Here is a 21,775-nt window from a genome sequence, read left to right as displayed (position 1 = left end):
AATCAAAATTAATTTTATTAAAGTGCATTTAACATTTATTTAGTCCTATAACTTCTTCTTTAACTTAGATTTTTGTTTTGTTTTGAGATAGAGACGTGAATCCAACATGGCAATTATTCATTTGTAGGAATTAAAGCCAGACCAAGTCAGTGCACAGATGGAACTATCCAAACAGATGATACATCTCCTTCAAATGTTGATATTTGGTTGCGTTGACAACCAAACAATTCAATATCACTTTTGAAGTGAAATAAATAGCGTATTAACTTGACGACAGTTAACAAATGACATTTTGGATTCACGTCTCCAACTCGACCAAAAATGAAAGTTGAAAAATGGGTTTAAGCCAAAGGCTCAAATGGAACTTTTCCAGCAGTACTGTAGATACTGCTCTTTTAAACGTAGATCATTTGTTGCGTTGTCAACCAAACACAATTCAATATTACTTTCGCAGTAAATAGCCTAAAGTTAAGGCTATCTTACAAACTAATGTAACATTCAACCTCAAAAGTAGTTACACATCCATGGCCACATTTTGAGGTTACTGTAACCACACTTGTCGTCACATGTAATCATCAAGTGTGCATGTTCAAGATGGCATGAATCGGTTGTTGCAGGTTTGTGAGATCTTCACAATCACTGTAATAATCTGTGCAGAATCTGCAATCCAGGTCATTTGGTTGTGCTATTACATTTACATTTAAGTCATTTAGCAGACGCTCTTATCCAGAGCGACTTACAAATTGGTGCATTCACCTTATGACATCCAGTGGGACAGTCACTTAACAATAGTGCATCTAAAACTTAGGGGGGGGGTGGGGTGAGAGGGATTACTTAACCTATCCTAGGTATTCCTTAAAGAGGTGGGGTTTCAGGTGTCTCCGGAAGGTGGTGATTGACTCCGCTGTCCTGGCGTCGTGAGGGAGTTTGTTCCACCATTGGGGGGGCCAGGGCAGCGAACAGTTTTGACTGGGCTGAGCGGGAGCTGTACTTCCTCAGTGGTAGGGAAGCGAGCAGGCCAGAGGTGGATGAACGCAGTGCCCTTGTTTGGGTGTAGGGCCTGATCAGAGCCTGGAGGTACTGAGGTGCCGTTCCCCTCACAGCTCCGTAGGCAAGCACCATGGTCTTGTAGCGGATGCGAGCTTCAACTGGAAGCCAGTGGAGAGAACGGAGGAGCGGGGTGACGTGAGAGAACTTGGGAAGGTTGAACACCAGACGGGCTGCGGCGTTCTGGATGAGTTGAAGGGGTTTAATGGCACATGCAGGGAGCCCAGCCAACAGCGAGTTGCAGTAATCCAGACGGGAGATGACAAGTGCCTGGATTAGGACCTGCGCCGCTTCCTGTGTGAGGCAGGGTCGTACTCTGCGGATGTTGTAGAGCATGAACCTACAGGAACGGGCCACCGCCTTGATGTTAGTTGAGAACGACAGGGTGTTGTCCAGGATCACGCCAAGGTTCTTGGCGCTCTGGGAGGAGGACACAATGGAGTTGTCAACCGTGATGGCGAGATCATGGAACGGGCAGTCCTTCCCCGGGAGGAAGAGCAGCTCCGTCTTGCCGAGGTTCAGCTTGAGGTGGTGATCCGTCATCCACACTGATATGTCTGCCAGACATGCAGAGATGCGATTCGCCACCTGGTCATCAGAATGAAGATGAAGCACAGTGATGAAGCACAGTGATTACACATTAATATGTGGTATAAATAAACATAATATCTGACATTGTATTCCTATTTGAACCTTGCCATGCTTTGAAAATGATTGAAAGCACTGTGGTAAACATTGGGTGAATTATTATTGTTATTGGAATTTGATTGTGCTTTTAGATGGTTGAAATCATAGTAATATGATATTGGAAATTCAACTAAATTTTGGCTGTCTTTGAGCGGGTTAATATAGGTTGTAATCTCATTGATCAATGTCAAAATATTAGCCAATTTAAGGATATTTTAGCAATTCCGTTTACTTTTGATACTTAAGTATATTTAAAACCAAATACTTGAGTAATATTTTACTGGGTGACTTTTACTTGAGTCATTTTCCATTAAGGTATCTTTATTTTGACTATCTTTACCTTTTCCACCACTGCTGTTGGGTGCCAGTCTTCTTCTCCTCACCTCTTCCCTCCCTCAGGGATGACAGACTGCTGTTCTGTTGCTTCCATCCTCTCCTCTCTCCCCAGGGTGGTCTGCTGAAAGGGCCATAAACATGCCTTATCAGTAGCTGTTCCATTGGCCTCTGCAATGACACGCTGACGCTCTCTCTCTCTCTCTCTCTCTCTCTCTCTCTCTCTCTCTCTCTCTCTCTCTCTCTCTCTCTCTCTCTCTCTTCTCTCTTTCTCTTTCTCTTTCTCTCTCTTTCTCTCTCTTTCTCTCTCTCTCTCCAACTTCAATATGCATTTAATTGCATGATAACAAGGTCAATGTTGGCAAAGCAAAGTGATGCATAACAATTAAGAACGCAACAGCAACAATTCAATAAGAATTGAAGAAAAAAATATATATATATATATATATACATGGAGAATTTGTTTTGTTTGAAGTACTTTCTTCCTTTAGCTTTTGGCAAGCTGTGACATATTGTGCTGCACACGAATACACATCAGACCTTTCCCCCAAAAGTATAGAGTATAATTGTCTCTTTGTTTGATCGTTCTGTGAATGGCAACATTTACATTTTTCATTTGGGGAAGAAGGAATCTCGAACCAATATGTATGGGCCAAAAGATTAGAAAGTATACTTCAATTTCTATTTCTCCTGACCCACTGTAATGACTATAGTCGCTCTGGCCAGCATGTTTTTGTTGTGGCATCCTGTTTCAATTGCCAGGCTACGACTACTAATGATGTATTTAGTTAAAGATGAGATCTGCATTAGGTGGAAACAGCGCAGCGTCCACCCCATCACCGTTGTTATTGTTTTTGTTGCCAAGCTGAAGAGACGTCGCACGTCGCGGACTGCCAATAGTTAATGTATGTGTTCTTATTATTCACCTCCAGCTGTCTAAATTCTGCTCTTGGGGCCTCTCTCTCTCTCTCTCTCTGGAGTCTTAAGCTGCTCAGTGTTGACGCAATTAGGATTCTCCCTCAGGAGATTTCACCGCAATTCTAAAAATATAGAAACATTAATCCTGTCATCAGACTCTGGTTTACAAACAGAGATATAACATGTACATCTCTCCATATCCCCCTCTCTCTCTCGCTCTCTCTCTCTCTCTCTCTCTCTCTATTTCTCTCTCTCTCTCTCTCTCTCTCTCTCTCTCTCTCTCTCTCTCTCTCTCTCTCTCTCTCTTACACTGTAACTTCCTCTTTCTGCTTAAATTCATTGCAGACAGCCCCCCCATCCTTCTCCTAACCTCCAAGTGATGGGTTATTCCATTTTAATAGTATTAGATGCTGTGTAAACAACTTAAAATGTTTAAGCTCTAAAAACGCCTACTTAATCTTTCTGTGATCCCTGGTTTTTGGATTTAGGCTGAGTGGTCAGGTCTTACACAAACACACCATTGAACCTCATTGGCTAATTTTCTACTGCTCTGCAAATCCGCTCTCAGATTCAAAGACGGCTCCGAAGTCGCCAGTTGTCATTGACAAGCGTGACATTTGGGTAACTCTTGTTTGCGTTTTCTGTGTAAATACTGACTAGCCAGCCCAGAGTGGGATCATTTCTAAAAGACGGAGACATGAGATGAGCCAAGACTCCCAGGCACCATTGCGACAGCGTGGATTTGGAGAGTGTAAGGTAGACTGTTAGAAAAAGAGAGACCCCATAATGATTGTCTACTGTCATTGGGTTAGGTACTTGTGAAAGAGAGACCCCGTAATGATTGTCTACTGTCATTGGGTTAGGTACCTGTGAAAGAGAGACCCCATAATGATTGTCTACTGTCATTGGGTTAGGTACCTGTGAAAGAGAGACCCCATAATGATTGTCTACGGTCATTGGGTTAGGTACCTGTGAAAGAGAGACCCCATAATGATTGTCTACTGTCATTGGGTTAGGTACCTGTGAAAGAGACCCCATAATGATTGTCTACTGTCATTGGGTTAGGTACCTGTGAAAGAGAGACCCCATAATGATTTTGTCTACTGTCATTGGGTTAGGTACCTGTGAAAGAGAGACCCCATAATGATTGTCTACGGTCATTGGGTTAGGTACCTGTGAAAGGGAGACTCCATAATGATTGTCTACGGTCATTGGGTTATGTACCTGTGAAAGAGAGACCCCATAATGATTGTCTGCGGTCATTGGGTTAGGTACCTGTGAAAGAGAGACCCCATAATGATTGTCTGCGGTCATTGGGTTAGGTACCTGTGAAAGGGAGACCCCATAATGATTGTCTGCGGTCATTGGGTTAGGTACCTGTGCTGGAAGCGGAGAGGAGCAGAAGTAGTAGGCCAGTGTGGTGGGGGCTAATGATCTCCCCTGTGTGTAAGAGGAGAAACCTTCTCTGCTGTAGAGCTCATCTGAGGCCAAGCCCTCCATCGCACTATCATCAATCATACACTTAGCTAAACGTCTCAGAACAGGCCCCGAGCACTTGCCTTGCCTTAGGCAGGCTGCAAATGCTTCTCATTGGAAAACCACTTGTGTGTGTGTCTGTTTCCGTGTCTGTACAATTGTGCAATGCATACGGTACCCTTTTTCAGCCTATGAAAAAAGTTGTGACTTGTTATACAGTATTAGTATTTCAGTATTAGTAGTATTTCAGTATTTCAGTGTCCATATAAAGTAACATGGTTAGATGAAAGCTAGAAGGCCTGTGAGGTCTTTGTCAGCCATTAAAGAGCTATGGAATCGGACAGAGAGTGATAGGCAGCAGCTTTGTGCTCAGCAGCCACCTCAGAGTGTGTCCACAGGTTCTGTCTAACCCAGTGTGGTTGTGAAGTGAACACACAGGGCTGTGGACCAGGTTCTGTCTAACCCTTAAGTGTGGGTCTGTAGATTTTGTCTACCCCAGTGTGGTTCTGCAGTGTGGTTCTGTAGGGAACACACAGCTCTGTGGACCCCCTGGCCGTCTCCGTCTGGGAACCATGTGTGGCGGTCGGTTTGGTCCTGCTGTAAAACGATGCACTGAGAAGTGTGACTGCCCCAAATCCGTTTGGGAGGAAGCGCGGCCGCCTGTCTGTAACACACACCGTCCGTGACACCAACAAGCTCAAGCTAGGATTCGCTTGATGTGTTTGTGTGTGTGTGTGTCAAATCAAAGTTGATTCACATGACAGAATACAACTAATACAAGCCATACAGAATACAGAATACAAGCCATACAGTGAAATGCTTACATTCAAGTTCTTACTTACAAGCTCTAGTGTGTGTGTGTATATGTGTACTGTGTCACACAGAATTAGCCTGTTTACAGTCAGAAAGCCAAGAGATTTAGGTGCTGGCAAAGGCTATCCGCTGATCACATCTGACTCTGGTCCGTGTTTGTTGATTTGGAAAACCAATATCCCCCAACAAATTTCTGGATGTTTGTGTGCCTGTCAGACATACCTCGCTCCCTCTCCTGCTGCCATCATCACGTCAGTTTGCGGAACACAGGCTGACAGACTCCTCTCTTATGGAGTGCGCTCCTTTTCCTCCCCAGAGAAGTTCACGGGACAGGCCTCGTCCAAACCGAACAGCAAGTGATTTGCCTCTGCCACCACACTCGACCAAAACTCTGGAATGCTCTCGCGAAACAAAAAGGAGATGATTTGTAGATGATGATTCCGGAGTCCTGATGATTCCATGGCAAATCCGGAATGGGGCCGATGATTAACAGGCAATCTCCGGCCCGGGTTAATGTAAATGTGAGCCGCCAAGTGATAAATGTGAGCCGCCAAGTGCTTTCCTAGGGCAGATGGAGAGCACTAATTGGCTGCTGGCCTGTCAGAGTGATTATGCACGCCCCACGCGGCAGCCTGTTGCGACTGCGAGAGCCATGGCCTAATCTTCATTTAATTAGCCCGCACGGCACGTCCGACACGGTAGCCACTAAGTGGGGCCTTCAGATGTGCCGCGCCCTGACGCTTCCCGCCGCGCCCTCTTCTCGCGGCCACAGGGGCAGCTCTGTCCCCCTCTGACATCTACCATTCGCCACTGTTCTCCGGAGCTGGTGACACGGTGACATGCATTAACTATGTAATGTATCTGACATGATTCATTAAGATTATTCATTAAGATGTGACGAGTCAGGATATTCAGGGAACCGGTAGCTCTCGGTGATAATGAGGCCGTCGTTGAGCGCTGTGTGGCATTCATTTCACCTTGAGATATATATTGGAATGGCGAGGTAGAGAATGTTTACTGCCGTGTCTCTGAGACTCAGATAGAGGGTCAGAAGGAAAGACATCAACCTGCCGTTGGATTGGCCGGGACCTCTGCAGCCCTGAGCCAATGGCAGTTATAGCCATACGCTGCGGTCGCACTCACAAGTTAACGCACAAGTTCTGCTTTCAGTCATCCTCAGTCCCCACCAGTCGCTGCCGTAGATCATTCCTTTTCCTATAAGCACTTATTATATTATTTCTTGCGTCTCCTAACCCGGATGGGAATTGATTATCCAAGCGCACAGCCAATCAACACTTGATTTATACTGACGGTTCCCTGACCAAACTTTGGGTTTATTTTTCTGCCTCTCGAGCGTTTTTCGCGGTGTTAAATCTTCCACAGGAGGAGAAAGTCATTACCAGTAGTCTCCGGTCCTTCTCTGCCGTGGTTGCATTCCTCAAAGGAGGCTTCGGAGGAGGGAGTCTCTGATTAACTCCCCACAAAGTGCCCTGCTCCCTGACCAAAATAAATATGGCCGCTGTCATTTTGTCAGCAACTGTCTTCGGAGAGCAATATTTGAAACACCCCATGATCCTTGCTGGCTTTTATATGGAGAATCCATCGTCATACCACAGGCATGAGCCATAAACATGTGGAGGCCTTTCAAAGACCAGGGGGGTGGAGGAGGAGGGGGTGCATTAGTGCTCACTGGGGCTCCATACTCCACGTTATTGTCATCTGGTCGGTTCCAAGCAGGAAGAACGAGGGAGGGGGGGCTTTTTTTCTCCCACTCATTAGCCTGACAAACTAGTCGTTTTACCGAACGGACTCGCTAGGCGCATGTAGTCACATTACAGCATGGAAATCCCAGGCATTTCTCTCGTTCATTTTAACGGCGATGACCATATGAATTATTGCTTTGGTTTTCTGACGTGAGGCGAGGACGTTTAGGGGCGCGTTAAGACGAAATCTGACACGTTGAATGATGAAACATCCACGGAACAACGGACTATGACTGGGTTTAAGCAAGATGATTTGTGTGTCACGGAGTAGTCCGTCCAGGTGCCTGACTGCTTGTCTGTTTTGGACCGTGTGCATGTAAACGAGTATGCGTGTCTGTCCATGGCAGTGTGCGTAGAGCGAAATAGCACGGATCAGGAAAGCCTCCCTGTCTGAGGTTCTGGCTGGGAGGAAATGAGGCGGCACATGCCTAAACAGCAACAGCCCCATCAAAAACAGAACGTACACAAACAAACAAAGTGGCAGCACACTGGAGGGGGTGCAGAGCAGAAGGAAAACGTTTCAAGTCCCCATCAACATGTTTCACAAGTGGGAGACACGTACTGTCACAGTGTGATGTTGTCCATGACATCGTTATGGCTGTAAAGCCAGGTTCTTCGCTGAGGGTTCATTGGAGGTTTTAGGGCGTTGATGTTTTGTCAGTGGTTTCTGTATCTAGAGATGAGGTCGGAGGCAGTCTTCGGTGCTTCAACAGACTCGCATTGAGGGGATGTGTTCAAATGTAAGTAACCTTCTCCATGGCCCCTGTGAGGGCCCTAAAGCCCCCAGTTTGGCCCCTGCCCGGGATGCATCTCTGTCTGCCAGACCTCCAGCTCTCTGACTGTGGCCCGCACACGCTTCCTTCACCACATACAGACCACACATAGCATACCAACACACACACACGTCTTAGCACACACACGTACACACACACGTGCAAACACACACACACAAAAACACACACTTGCCGACGTACACAGACACAATCAGACAAACAGACCTCAAGCAGAAAAGGACATAGTGTAGCTTATGTTTATCTACTCTACTCTTGTCTTCTCTTTCTCTCTCTCTTACACTCAAACATACACACATTTCAGACATGCAAGCACTATATGACAAAGACAATCGGAATGACAGACAATGTGCAGTGCACACAACACAGGAGAACATTTTAGTGTGGTGGTAGTTGTGCACATTTTCTAGGGGAACATTGGCATGCCCGCGTCCGCCCCCTTGAGTGTGCTGGCTGTAAAGAGAAGGGAAGGGGGCCGGCTGGGAACATCTGGTGCACAGTTGCACCGGCTCAGCCACCAGAAGCCCCTCTACCTCCCCCTCTTTCTCGCTCTCTCTCTTACTCCCCCCTCCCACTCTCTCCCCTCTCTCTCTCTCTCTCTCTCTCTCTCTCTCTCTCTCTCTCTCTCTCTCTCTCCCCCTCTATCTCTCTCTTCACTCCTCCCCTCCTACCTCTCCATCCACCTCTGGCGGGCCTGGTCTTCATAGAGACATCACAGCTTTTAATTAGAGCCTGATGATTCACAGAGAGAGGCTGCGGCTTTTGACCCACTCATGTCCAGGAGCTTGGACCCAGGGAACAGACACACAGACACAACAAAGCAACAAGTACAGGCCTACCAGCTGCTGTGTGTGTGCGTGTGCGTGTGTGCGTGTGTGCGTGCGTGTGTGCGTGTGTGCGTGTGTGCGTGTGTGCGTGTGTGCGTGTGTGCGTGTGTGCGTGTGTGCGTGCGTGTGTGTGTGTGTGTGTGTGTGTGTGTGTGTGTGTGTGTGTGTGTGTGTGTGTGTGTGTGTGTGTGTGTGTGTGTGTGTGTGTGTGCGAGCGAGCGAGCATACGTGCGTCGCTGTTTGTGAACACAGACAAACACAGGGAAGGAGAAGCAGAGCACTTAAGTTGAGGCCCGCTCATAAAGGTTGTACTCAGCTCAGCACACGAAGGCAATACGCCATGGGCTCTGAGGAGACGGCAACCGTTTGGGCTGTCTGTAACTGTACTACGTGTTTTATTACACGGACTGAGGTGAGGGGATGGCTGTCGTTTACAGGCTCCTAACCAATTGTGCTATTTTGTGCGTTATTTTGTACATAATGTTTCAGCCTCGTTATTGTTATGTCATTGAGTTACTTTTTTCAACTTTAGTTTATTTAGTAAATATTTTCTTAACTCTTGTTTTGTTACCTGGATCAATGATTAAGGGCTTGTAAAGTAAGCGTTTCACCGTAGTACCTGTTGTATTCGGCGCATGTGACAAATAACTTCTGATTTGATTTGAAATGTGATTGTGTATATACACAAAGGAAAACTTGAGAAACCATAGATCCTCCCATGGCTCATCCGACCTCTCAGACCTCTTATGTGAATTACTCAAAAGGGAGTTGGACCAATCCCAGGTGCCCTATTCGTTGGTGGCAGGCTTTGGGATCATAACCCCACCCCAATAGGCCTTGAGGCTGGGTATTGCCGTTGAATGGAATCACGAGTCACTCGATGAGCATCATGCCGTCATACCTCTCTGGGAGGATGATGTTGCCTGAAATACACAACCCTCTCTCTCATTCTCGGTGAGACCATGAAACGGACGTCGAAATGGACATGGCGCTGTAATCAAAGGAGGCTAAAGAACAAATCCATCAGATGTTTTCCACGTGTCAAGACGTCAGGATAGCCCCCTGTTTGTGTTTGACCGAGTGGAGGGGTAATTGGGAGTATTATTGACAGACAGGGAGGCGGCTGGTGCCTGGGTAGGAGAGGAGAGGAGACTACTGCAGCGGCCTATAGCTGGACCATACGGGATCTGTGAGATCTGTCAGTTTCAGTCAGCTGTCTGCTTGACTGGCGCGTGACAGGCTTCTGATAGAGCTCTGGCCTTAGTGAGGATCAGGGACTACTGAGAGCGGACTGCTCTGGGTCTCTAACGAAAACACACACACACAACAGGAGCTCTGCTAGGACATCAAACAGACTGAGACTTCAAGGCTCAAATTAGACTTTGTCTAGTCGAAAGTAACTATTTTTACAAAATGGTTTGTAGTGTTTTCACACTTTGTGAGTGCAAGGAGATGGGGTGAAAACCATCCAGAGTTGCCCAAACAATCCAAGAAAATAAAAACACAAAAACAAGGTTATATCCTTCAGTCCTTTGTCATCCGCTAGAGCACGGGGATTGTGCCATGATTTCCACAGGTTTAGCGTCTAAGCCCGTCTGATTTAGCATGGCTCCCTCCTCGTTAGGGCCTAGTTCCTCTTCACGGGACAGTTGTGCTCCGTGTCCAGACATGGGGAGGATTTCCTCCCCTCCCATTCATTTTCCCAGAGGAGAAGGGGATAAAGTGGAGGATCGGGGGATGAAGGGACATTGTGGAGAAATTAGGTATAAAGCAGTGAATCATGCTGGGCAATTTCCTCCTAGATCCCCCCAAGCCCCCCAGGCCAAGGGGGGCTGTTGCAGGCCAGGGAGAGGAGAGCACACACACATGCCCCAGACAGCCAACAGCCTGTGTGACAGACTCTGAGTCGCCCCTTATGCCCCCTTGGTGTCCTCACAAGGCAGACACGATATTCTTTATGGATGTATGATGCACTGTTGACACAGCCTTGATATTTCAGTGAATGTGAGCCCCTCTGTCTGGAAGAGAACACACTCCATCGTGTGTGGGTGCGTGCGTGCTTGTGTGTGTCTGCACTATAATACATACATACTCAGCAGGGCTCATGATGGTGTAAGTACAGTATATCTGACACCATTTATTTGCGTGTGCGTGTAAGGAAGGGTCTTCCAGGTGGCACCGCGAGCGTTAGCAGAAGAACCCTCCGCCTTGTGGCCCCACAAAAAGACATCCCACCACCCAGACCACGTATTGCCTGCCCCCTCTCCCTGTTCTGCTGCCCACTTTGGGCCCCTGACCCTTGACCCAGGCCCACTCAACACCCCTGACCCAGGCCCACTCAACACCCCTGACCCAGGCCCACTCAACACCCCTGACCCAGGCCCACTCAACACCCCCGACCCAGGCCCACTCAACACCCCCGACCCAGGCCCACTCAACACCCCCAGCAGGCAACAGGAAATGTATCTTCACCACCTTGAAATGAAAAACAAATGTTCCATCCAATGTTTAATCCTTGGTGCGCGAGGAGGTCACCTCCTTGGCAGGACTACGCACGTTTTGCCATCTCGGTGCTAGCGAGCATGCTTTTCAAAGTTTTTACAGTTAAGACTGGGTAGGTCAGGGTGCTCTGGAGTGTGAGTTCCTCATTCTCTTTAGTTGGTTTTAAAAGGCAACAGCAGAGTGTGTAAAAGTGCACTGCCAAGTCCTGTTTTTATGAGCTTTTACTGTTTAATGGCATGGCGTAAGATAATGAATCGCAGAGGCAATCATTGTACTTCTACTCCAAACAAAGGGAGAGTCAAGAATGCAACCAAGTCAGCGCCATGTTTCCCCGTTTTAAAATGGTTCGTTTCGTTAGGGAATTACCCTGCGTCTATCAATTGACATGTAACGGAGCGATGGAACGAAGATCAATGATTCTGTTTCTACCCCCCAAGGCACCTTTCTAAGGCATGCGGGAAATATTTACATAAAATAGAGTCAATTAAATGAATGAGTGACATCAAATCATTTATTGTGACCTGGAAATGGAAGACGCCCCACAATGACAGCATGAGAATGAGAGCCCCACCCTCTCCTCTGCTATGTGACTGAAGTGGAACGTAATTGACATCTCCCCTATTATTCCAGCCACGATGATAAATTTGTAATATTCTACCCATAGTCCCCTTGATCTTTTAATTGGACCCCCGGCCCACTTTTACACCACCCCCTGGTTTGCTACAGCTATCCACAGCTCGCTAACACTCACACACACACACCCGCTCGCAACCAGCACACACACTAGCTGAGCCACACACACACTGAAGCACGCAAACACATACGCACACGTGCATGCAAGCAAGCATGTCCACAGACACACACACACACACACACACATAACGACAGAGCTATTTTGCCCGTCAGAAATGAAACGCAACATTTAGCCATTCATTATAGTTAACTAAAGCTAATTATTCCTCCTTGTCAGCAGCTCCGTGTATTTAGGCCCAGATGTGTGTGTGTGAGTCAGTCGGGGGGAGCGATAGCAGACTGCAGATGAATTAGAGTTTCAGGCGTATCAGACACGGTGGCCTAGTCATCATGCCTGCACTCTGCGTGGCCCTCTGCCGTTGCCGTGGTGACACCATCCGTAAAGTAGAGCCAGAGGTGGCGAGCAAGCACCAATTTGAACCCGGAGAGGGGTACCGTTCAGGGGAGCAGAGTTGCGAGTGACTCTGCAGAGGTTTCAGTTTTGATTTCCACAATTGGGGCCTGGTCTGCTGGCTTGCCTATGTTAAGGTTGTTGGCGGTGTGGTGTTAGCGGTTAGCCAAATATTGACCAAATATTTACAGGTAGCTCTCTCATTAGCTAAGTCTAAGCATACACACTCAGTGTTGACAGATCAGAAACAGACCGAGCGTCGACTGAAAGTTGAATGTGGTTTCATCGTCAGACAGTGTACTTCCCTCAACGCTGGACCATTCCTGGATACCGGACCAGTCCTGGATACCGTTCCAGGGGAACGTTCCATTGTCTTTGTCATAGTCACTCAGCAGCTCCAAGGAGAAGAACCCCAACTCCATATTACCCACTGGGCAGATTAATCACGGTGTCAGTCATGCATTATTTGCTGGGGCTTCTCCCTGCTAAAGACGTTAATCTCCGAGTTAGGTTTTCGATTTGACTTATTGTCAGCAAAAAAAAGAGCTTCAAAGGCGGGACCGGTGGACTAACCTGCTGCTTAATCTCCCGACAGAGCCTCCGTCGCATAAATGAGAAAATAATGACCCACCTAATCCCAACATTAGCTTTTTAAATCGGAATGCGTATGTTTTAAATCATTCCTGCTAAGCGGGATGGGTGATTGTAAGCAGAGCACTGGAGGAAAGAGAATGAGAACAGAGAAGAGTGAGAGAGAGAGAAGAGAAAGTACGATTCAGAGTAATCTTGTTAGGCTAAATGATGCTGTGCAGAGAGGCTCTTGTCATCCTGTTGGCAAGACGGACTTGTTCTCATAAAATATTGTCCTCTCTGGATAAAGAGGTTGTGTTTTTTTTGCCGGCACGTCTCTGTGTATCTTTCCCTGTTCTCAACTATTTCCTCTTTTTTCCCCTTCCAATTTCCCTCCATCTCTGTCTCTCTCTCCCCTCTCTCACCCTCTTTCCTACCTTTCTCTCTCTCATACACTGTCACTCAAAAGCCCCCCCTACATTTCTTCCTTTTCTTCATCCTCACCCCCCCCCCTCTTCCCTAGTACTCACTCTCTAAACTCTCTGTCACTTTTAGATCATATCTTTTCATGTGAACATCTGTAGACCTTGGCTCACCATATGTCCTTACCATTTTACACACACGCACGCACGCACGCACGCACGCACGCACGCACGCACGCACGCACGCACACACACACACACACACACACACACACACACACACACACACACACACACACACACACACACACACACACACACACACACACACCATGCAGTGTATCTTATTCCAGACAGTAGAGCTCATCGGTGTGAGTGAGATGAGCTGGCTACAGATATGTTCCCCTTCACGGCATTATAAATGTATGTGTGAGGAGGCCTTTAATGGCTGCTAATCCAATTTCTGCCACTGAAATCAAATCTCGCTGGCGCCAGTAGTCCCCTCCTTCCCTCACAAATAATGGCTTTCGCTTTGGCGTGTTTATGAAGAAGATGAGCCGCCCAAAAAATTCCAGCTTTTACCGTACTAAATCCACCAGAATCTTCTTCGGAATTGTTTTGACCCTCAACCCCCCTTCTCTTAAGAAACACATTAATTGATGGTCTCAGGAGGATTGCGGCGTTTACTGGCGGGATGAGGTAACAAACAGGAGAGGAGAGGGTTTACTTCAGAGGAGGAACCCATTTACCGTTTGTCTTAATGCCTTCTCAAGGTTGGTCCCATCGATTTCCTCCAACCGCAAGCGGAGCAGATAAGGTTAGGCCTTCGATTGGTGCATTGCCTGCTGGAGCCCGAGCACTGGGTGGATGAAGTCACTTGGCCGTGCCGTCAACACACACACACACACACACACACACACACACACACACACACACACACACACACACACACACACACACACACACACACACACACACACACACACACACACACACACACACACACACACACACACACACACACACACACACACACACACACACACACACACACACACACACACACACACACACACACACACACACACGGTGGTCATGGCCTTAGTGATTATATATTTGCATGCAGGTACACACTCCCACAGTGGCAGCCACCAGGTCCGTATCAAAATAATCATCCCTTTCCTTTTCTGTCTCTATCGAGGTCTGTTTTTGTCAATGTTCTCATTGAACTGAGCCCATTCTTTGGCAGCGTGAAGAGCACAACATTGACCTAATGATGCAACAAAAAACAAAAAAATGTTTTTTTTAAACATAATTCAAACACTCACTCATTGTAAAGAATACATTTTCTCCGGTTTATTTGGTTCTCCGAAACAAAGTTATTGGATTTGGAGATAGGTGAAGGGAGTTTTGGCTCCGTCTTTCTCCCCTGTATAAAATGTTATTGTGATTCAATTAGACAAGTTGAATGGACCGCAACTCAGAGTGCCATATCTCCTGAGAGATACCATAGTGTTATTGTTACTATACAACAAGCCTACAGAACAGCATTCCTGTTTGGATATCTGGCTATGTCTCAATTACCATCACAGATGGACAGAGAGAAAGAGAGGGATGAGAGAGAGAGAGAGAGAGAGAGAGAGAGAGAGAGAGAGAGAGAGAGAGAGAGAGAGAGAGAGAGAGAGAGAGAGAGAGAGAGAGAGAGAGAGAGAGAGAGAGAGAGAGAGAGAGAGAGAGAGAGAGAGAGAGAGAGAGAGAGAGAGAGAGAGAGAGAGAGAGAGAGAGAGAGAGAGAGAGAGAGAGAGAGAGAGAGAGAGAGAGAGAGAGAGAGAGAGAGAGAGAGATGTGAAAGAGAAATGGAAAGTGATGGATCTCAACCGGACTGGTCCTGGAATATCCCAGTCAGCAGAGGTCAGGGTGGAACTCCCACCCCAGTGCCTGTAAAGGAAGTCTAATCTTCCTCTGCCAGGTGCTTTGACACTAGAGGGTCCAAGACACATGTCTTAAAGACCTTGAGCTGATATGGAAGAGCGTACATTTCCTCGTCTTAGACAAACACACAGATGCAAAGCAGGCTTGGAGCGCATTCCAGGGCTTTCTTCAGGTAGCAAGAACTTTACCAGAACCAGACCTGGCTCATGCAGTGAGACCAAGATTGAGCTTCCTCACACACAGGTACAAATACTAATGTACACACACACACACCACGTCTATAATACACACACACAGTGATAATGGTGGGGTCATCCTCTGCTACCACAACAGCTTCTGCTTTTCATTCAAAACTACAAAACATTTAGATTTGCTTATAAATGTGTTGTTTGTTTGTTCAATTTACTCTGACTACGAACCTGTCCACATGCAAAGCTTTTAGTTGGCAGATTGTATCTACAAAAAACAAACAAACATTATGCAATTAACGATTGTGGCCAAAACTGGAAAGAAAATGGGGGAAAAAAATTGTACAAGTATTTAATGAATCGAAAGCCATTCTTCAATTTTGACAGCAAGTTTAAATTCTGGGTCAGTGTGGGGTAAAACAAAAATAGCAAAAATGATTTGAAGATTTATTTTCCTTCCAAGGCAAATTATCTGTACTCGCTCTAAGATTTATGAATTTGTTCCTTGTTTGGAAATCGAGTTGACTTCTTAATAATTTATTTCCTGGTAAATTAAACTTCGTTTTTTTTTCCTGATGGAAACTCTGGCTTGCATAATCATCTTAAGTGATTACATTGGTTGTAAATATGACGTCATAAAAGCGTTGTGTATTCACTCTGTTACACCCTGGTAAATGCTAAAAGTGAAAGAGACAAGACCCTGAGATGATGTGCCATCTCACAAGCCTTATATCAGATGCACAGGAGGGCGGAAGATCTACGTTCTCTTGGTATTGGTTGCCCTCTAGCTGTCAGCCTAGAGAACTCTTGTCTGGTTATGAAATATAACCCAGCCTGGTCCATGCTTTCATGGACACGGTGGTCAAACAGATACAGAAGAGTTCATCAGCTCACTTGGACAGCTCTGATGACATTCCCGGACGTTTTGGTTTTTACACTTCACATTGTCCTGGAATAAACGAGATATTTTGAGATACGAGAAACGTAATAATGACGTGAGGAAAACAGACCTCGGACCTGGGACAAATACATAACATGTCAAGGTAATAGTTTTTTTTTTTTTAAACCCATTGTTTACGTTGGACTGGGGGGGAAACCAAATGAAACACGGCTCAAGCTTATCGAAAGGGTTTGACAAAGTGTGCATATTTTGACCCAGGGTCTGGAGGCAGCGTTGACTTACTTACACAACTTACTTACATCTTATGAGATGAGCAGTACTGTGACATGGAATCACGGTCTATGTAATGCCATGGAGATGTGTAAACGCCTTGTTTTTCCATGAACATGCTGTAGTCCTGTTTGTGTGTGGTGTAAGACATGTGTTATGCAGTTCACAAACATCTTAAAGCCGTGTGGATTATATCCAGGAAATCTATACTGTTAAGCGTGAGCTCTCACACATTTATTTGCGCTACACACAAACAGCCTAATGGCTCCAAGGAATGGCCCATGTGGGCCTAACTCGGCTACAGAGGTATTTTTAATTCAGCAAGGTGTACTTTATAGCCACCAAAATGTAATTCGTCTTGAGTTGATCGTAATTGAAGGCCGTGGTCCGAATTGACTTGAGCATTATGCCTGCACTATAGCAGTCATAACCATACAGTAGCTTACCCAAAGAATCGAAAGCGACATTTACTAAACGAGCATAGCAACTTTGCCGTTTATATTTTTCAGTTGGAGGTCACGGAAAGTTCAGAGCAAGATGTTTATTTTCCTCACGATATGTGATTTTAAAGCCTTTATGCTATGAAGAGGGGATTTTCTTTGAATAAGATATTGCGTACAGGCAACCTTATTTTTCGCCCTCGGAATGGCCGATGTGACCAACAATAGCTAGCTAGTTCGAATTAATTGCAGGAAATGGCTGTGAAATGTGGACATGACATTGTTTGACATTTGTGCAACTGTAAAATTACTCTTGTTAACAGAGAGAAAACAGATATATACGTCCCCAATTCTTGGAAATAATATTTTCAAATATATTTTACAGTGTATATTGAGATGTTCAATTGAACCAGACTTTTTTGGGGCGGCTTTAAATGGGCGGCGTTTGGCCAGGCCATGGCGCTTGTAACGCCAGGGTAGTGGGTTCGATTCCCGGGACCACCCATACGTAGAATGTATGCACACATGACTGTAAGTCGCTTTGGATAAAAGCGTCTGCTAAATGGCATATAATATGAGAAGGTAATTAGAGGTAATTTTGCCACATATGACACACACTTTAGCCTTATTTTCCTGAGTGAAATGGCATGAGCAAGTGCAATAATAGGACACGGAGCCAAGTTTTGCAAATCTACCATTGAGACATCCATTTATGTAGCATTTTTCAGTATTTTCCCCCCTCGGCGAACCATAGCATGCCTTGTTTCTTGCTGTGCCAAATCAGGATCCAGATAGCATCTCATCATCCAAGCCTGACTCTAGTTAACCCCCCCCCCCCCCACACACTATCAGATTTTATTTGTCCTCAGATCACTTACCCACTCAAAACCAGCAGAGCTATGCCACTGGGCAGAGGGGTTGGCAGTAGGATTGTGACCCCCCCCCCCCCCCCCCCCGCCACCACCCAAAGCCAACCTGTATCCAGCCCCATCACTTCTCCCCCTCTTTACTTCTCTCTCCGTCTTTCTCACACACTTACACACTTACACACACACACACACACACACACACACACACACACACACACACACACACACACACACACACACACACACACACACACACACACACACACACACACACACACACACACACACACACACACACACACACACACACACACACACACACACACACACACACACACACCTCGTTATATCATTTGTGTCCTTTGGCAGACAAAACTGTTACTTTTTGGTGCAGTCGCCTCTGTCATAGCGAACCATGGGTACCGAGGTATCACCGCACACGGTTCCAACAGCACAGATTGCCAACATGCTTTGCCCCACACCAATGACACCTGGGATACATTAAGTTACATTAACCCTGGGCTTGCGAACGAGGATTTTTCCAGTTCGGAAAGAGTGTTATGCAATTTCCACAGTTTCTCTCCCCCCTGTGTACCCTAGCAGAGTGAGTGGAAGTGATGGAGAGAGAGAGAAAGAAAGCAAGCGAGAGGGAGAAGTGATGGGGCTGAAAAAAGGCAGAATCCTCCTGCCAGTCCCTCTGCCCAGTGGCATAGCTCTGCTGGTTGTGAGTGGGTAAGGAGGGAACCAAGATATATGGTATATACACTACCATTCAAAAGTTTGGGGTCACTTAGAAATGTCCTTGTTTTTGAAAGAAAAGCGACTTTTTTTTGTCCATTTCAAATAAAATAAAATTGATTAGAAATACAGTGTAGACATTGTTAATGTTGTAAATGACTATTGTAGCTGGAAACGGCTGATTATTATTGGAATATCTACACAGATGTACAGAGGCCCATTATCAGCAACCATCCCTCCTGTGTTCCAATGGCACGTTGTGTTAGCTAAACCAGGTTTATAATATGGGAAATGAACAGAGTTCCTCTGTCCAGTGTCTGTGTTCTTTTCTCCATCTCAATATTTTCTATTGGCCAGTTTGAGAAATGGCTTTTTCTTTGCACCTCTGCCTCGAAGGCCAGCATCCCGGAGTCGCCTCTTCACTGTTGACGTTGAGACTGGTGTTTTACAGGTACTATTTAATGAAGCTGCCAGTTGAGGACTTGTGAGGCGTCTGTTTCTCAAACTCTAATGTACTACTTTCTTGCTCAGTTGTGCACCGGGGCCTCCCACTCCTCTTTCTATTCTGGTTAGGGCCAGTTTGCATTGTCGAGATTTTCAGTTTCTTGGCAATTTCTCGCATGGAATAGTCTTCATTTCTCAGAACAAGAATAGACTGACAAGTTTCAGAAGAAAGGGCTTTGTTTCTGGCCATTTTGAGCCTGTAATCAAACCCACAAATGCTGATGTTCCAGACACTCAACTAGTCTAAAGCAGGCCAGTTTTATTGCTTCTTTAATCAGACAACAGTTTTCAGCTGTGCTAACATAATTGCAAAAGGGTTTTCTAATGATCAATTAGCCTTTTAAAATGATCAACTGGATTAGCTAACACAACGTGTCATTGGAACACAGGAGTGATGGTTGCTGATAATGGGCCTCTGTACGCCTATGTAGATATTCCATAAAATTCTGCCGTTTCCAGCTACAATGTTAATTTACAACATTAACAATGTCTACACTGCATTTCTGATCAATTTGATGTTATTTTAACGGATGTAAAAATAAAAATAAATATTCTTTCAAAAACAAGGACCCCTAACTTTTGAACGGTAGTGTAAATACATTAGCAGGTTTTAGAGACACCAAAGGGACGTGTTCCCTTTTTACATTGATGCACTGCTTTTCTAATAGGCTCTCTTTTCCTTCTTGTCTTTCTGTTTCAGGAGAATCAGGGAAGCACCGACCCAAAGAACCAAAGAAGAAGTCCAACAAGCAGAGGCTCCGGTTCCAGGCCCAGAACCAGCACAGTGACCACCTGGCCTCCATGAGCTCCAGCCAATAGAGGACTGGACCCCCCCCCCCCTCCCCTTGGAACCTAAACAACACAAAGCTGCTAGCTGCTGGTCCACAAATCCCCCCCGTCAACCCCGTCAACCCACCCCCCACCCCAGCACACAGTCACACTACACCCTATTAATGACCCTACACATGTCTATGGTTGTAGTAAAGTACACATATGCCCTCTGTCCCTGTCTCTCTCTGCCTTCTGCTGCTTCCCTCGTACCGTAGAGTACCGCATCGTAGTGTACCGCTGACAGATCAGCCAATCAGCTTTGAGCCCACTGTGACATCATAGAACTCATAGAAACATTTGTTCCCTTTGCTCACACGTCATGTACGTCTGGTTAGAACAAACCAAACGAGGGGCGACCGACACACACAGACGGACGGACTGAGGACGCGAAGGAGCAGAAGGAGAATGAGGAATGAGATGGATGTTGATAATAGTGATGACGGTCCAGCTAAGGGGGTAATGGAAGACATCGAGACGACGATTCCGACGGAGAGAGGAAGAGCGTGCAAAGAGATGGAATGAGAGGATGATCAAGAGAAGAGGAGAGATTTGGCAGAAGCAACGAGGGTGACGGCTCTAAGTGACATCTTTAAATCATCTAGACTTTTCTGTATTTATTTCAAAGCCAACTCTTATTTTCCCCCCATCGGAGGCGGTGTGTTCCATGTACTGCCTGTTTGTTCACTATGTACATTTTTGAGAGTCATGTTAAGGAATACCATGCATAGTTGCAATGTATTTTATTATCAGCACAAAATGTTTACGTCCAGAACCGCTTCAGCTCTCTAACTGTACGGTGTGGATAAATTAATGTAGTTGTTTGACTTAGCATGGCAAAAAAAACTCATGTGTACATAGTTGATGAGTTTATCCAATTATAAAACCTATTACTGTGTTTTCGGTATTGACTCTCCTTCAGCGTTCTAAATGTTTTAGTGAAAAGGTTGTAATATCAAGCCACAGTTTCAAAAAGATTGAAAACAAAGTAATAAACATAGCCACCACATAGCTATTACATTTATATGGTATATATTTGATTTATTTATTGATTCTATTTTGTACTTTTGTGTGTTCGGTGACAATTTTGTCTCATACTGTTACTACTCTGTGCTGAAATATGATTTGAATCCCACAATACAGATATCTTTAAAAGAGCCACTTGTTTGTGTCTGGTCATGCGAAACAGTTTGAGTGTTGCATCGCGTTCATTTGGTCTCATCTACCGATTTCAATGTTTTAAAAACGGCGGACTTCGTTTGACATTCTTTTAGGTTTGATATTCAGGATTCGACAAATATATGGTCACAGGACGACATGTGTGCATTTGTTTTATTAAAATACATTTCATGTGAGTGTCGTCGTAGCTTTTCAGTATGATTGTTCATGAATAGCTAAGAGCGCCAGCTTTAGCTTGTTCGTGTACAATTGTGTCATTTTGTAAAACATTTGTGATTACCAATCATGCACTGTGCGCTGCAATGACACAAGCTGCCTTCGAGCCAGGGAGATTCGATATGGTCAATTGACCATGACGTCACCACCGTAAGTCATCTTGACGTGACCTCGCGGATGGTGCAATGCCACACGTCACCACCGTATCATTCATTTCCATCCTCATTATCTTACACTTGATTTGGGCATACAAATGCCTACTATGCTTCCTTCGCACACACATTCACCCCCTCTTTATTTGTGCACTCATCAGATCTCTTTCATTTTCAGGGGTTGCAAAACATCAGATAAATAAATATATAAATCCAAAATGTGCTGGCTTGCCAAGAAAGGTTTTAACGGCAGTCACGGCCAATT

The 21,775-nt window shown here is 45.6% G+C and overlaps 1 protein-coding gene across 1 annotated transcript in view; it reads left to right on the top strand.

Moving 5' to 3' along the window:
• LOC124006103 (R-spondin-2-like) overlaps positions 1–21,259 on the top strand; it is a 77,035-nt gene extending 55,776 nt beyond the window's left edge. The window contains exon 6 of the mRNA XM_046315883.1: positions 19,836–21,259. Coding sequence (XP_046171839.1) covers positions 19,836–19,954 — 119 coding nt within the window. The 3' untranslated portion in view covers positions 19,955–21,259. The remainder of the gene's footprint in view (positions 1–19,835) is intronic.
• The last annotated feature ends 516 nt before the right edge of the window (positions 21,260–21,775 follow it).

This window comes from Oncorhynchus gorbuscha, linkage group LG19 (assembly GCF_021184085.1).
Source record: "Oncorhynchus gorbuscha isolate QuinsamMale2020 ecotype Even-year linkage group LG19, OgorEven_v1.0, whole genome shotgun sequence".
Classification (NCBI taxonomy): domain Eukaryota; kingdom Metazoa; phylum Chordata; class Actinopteri; order Salmoniformes; family Salmonidae; genus Oncorhynchus; species Oncorhynchus gorbuscha.
The sequence above is the reverse complement of the archived record's forward strand: the minus strand, read 5'-3'. Positions and strand labels throughout refer to the sequence as shown.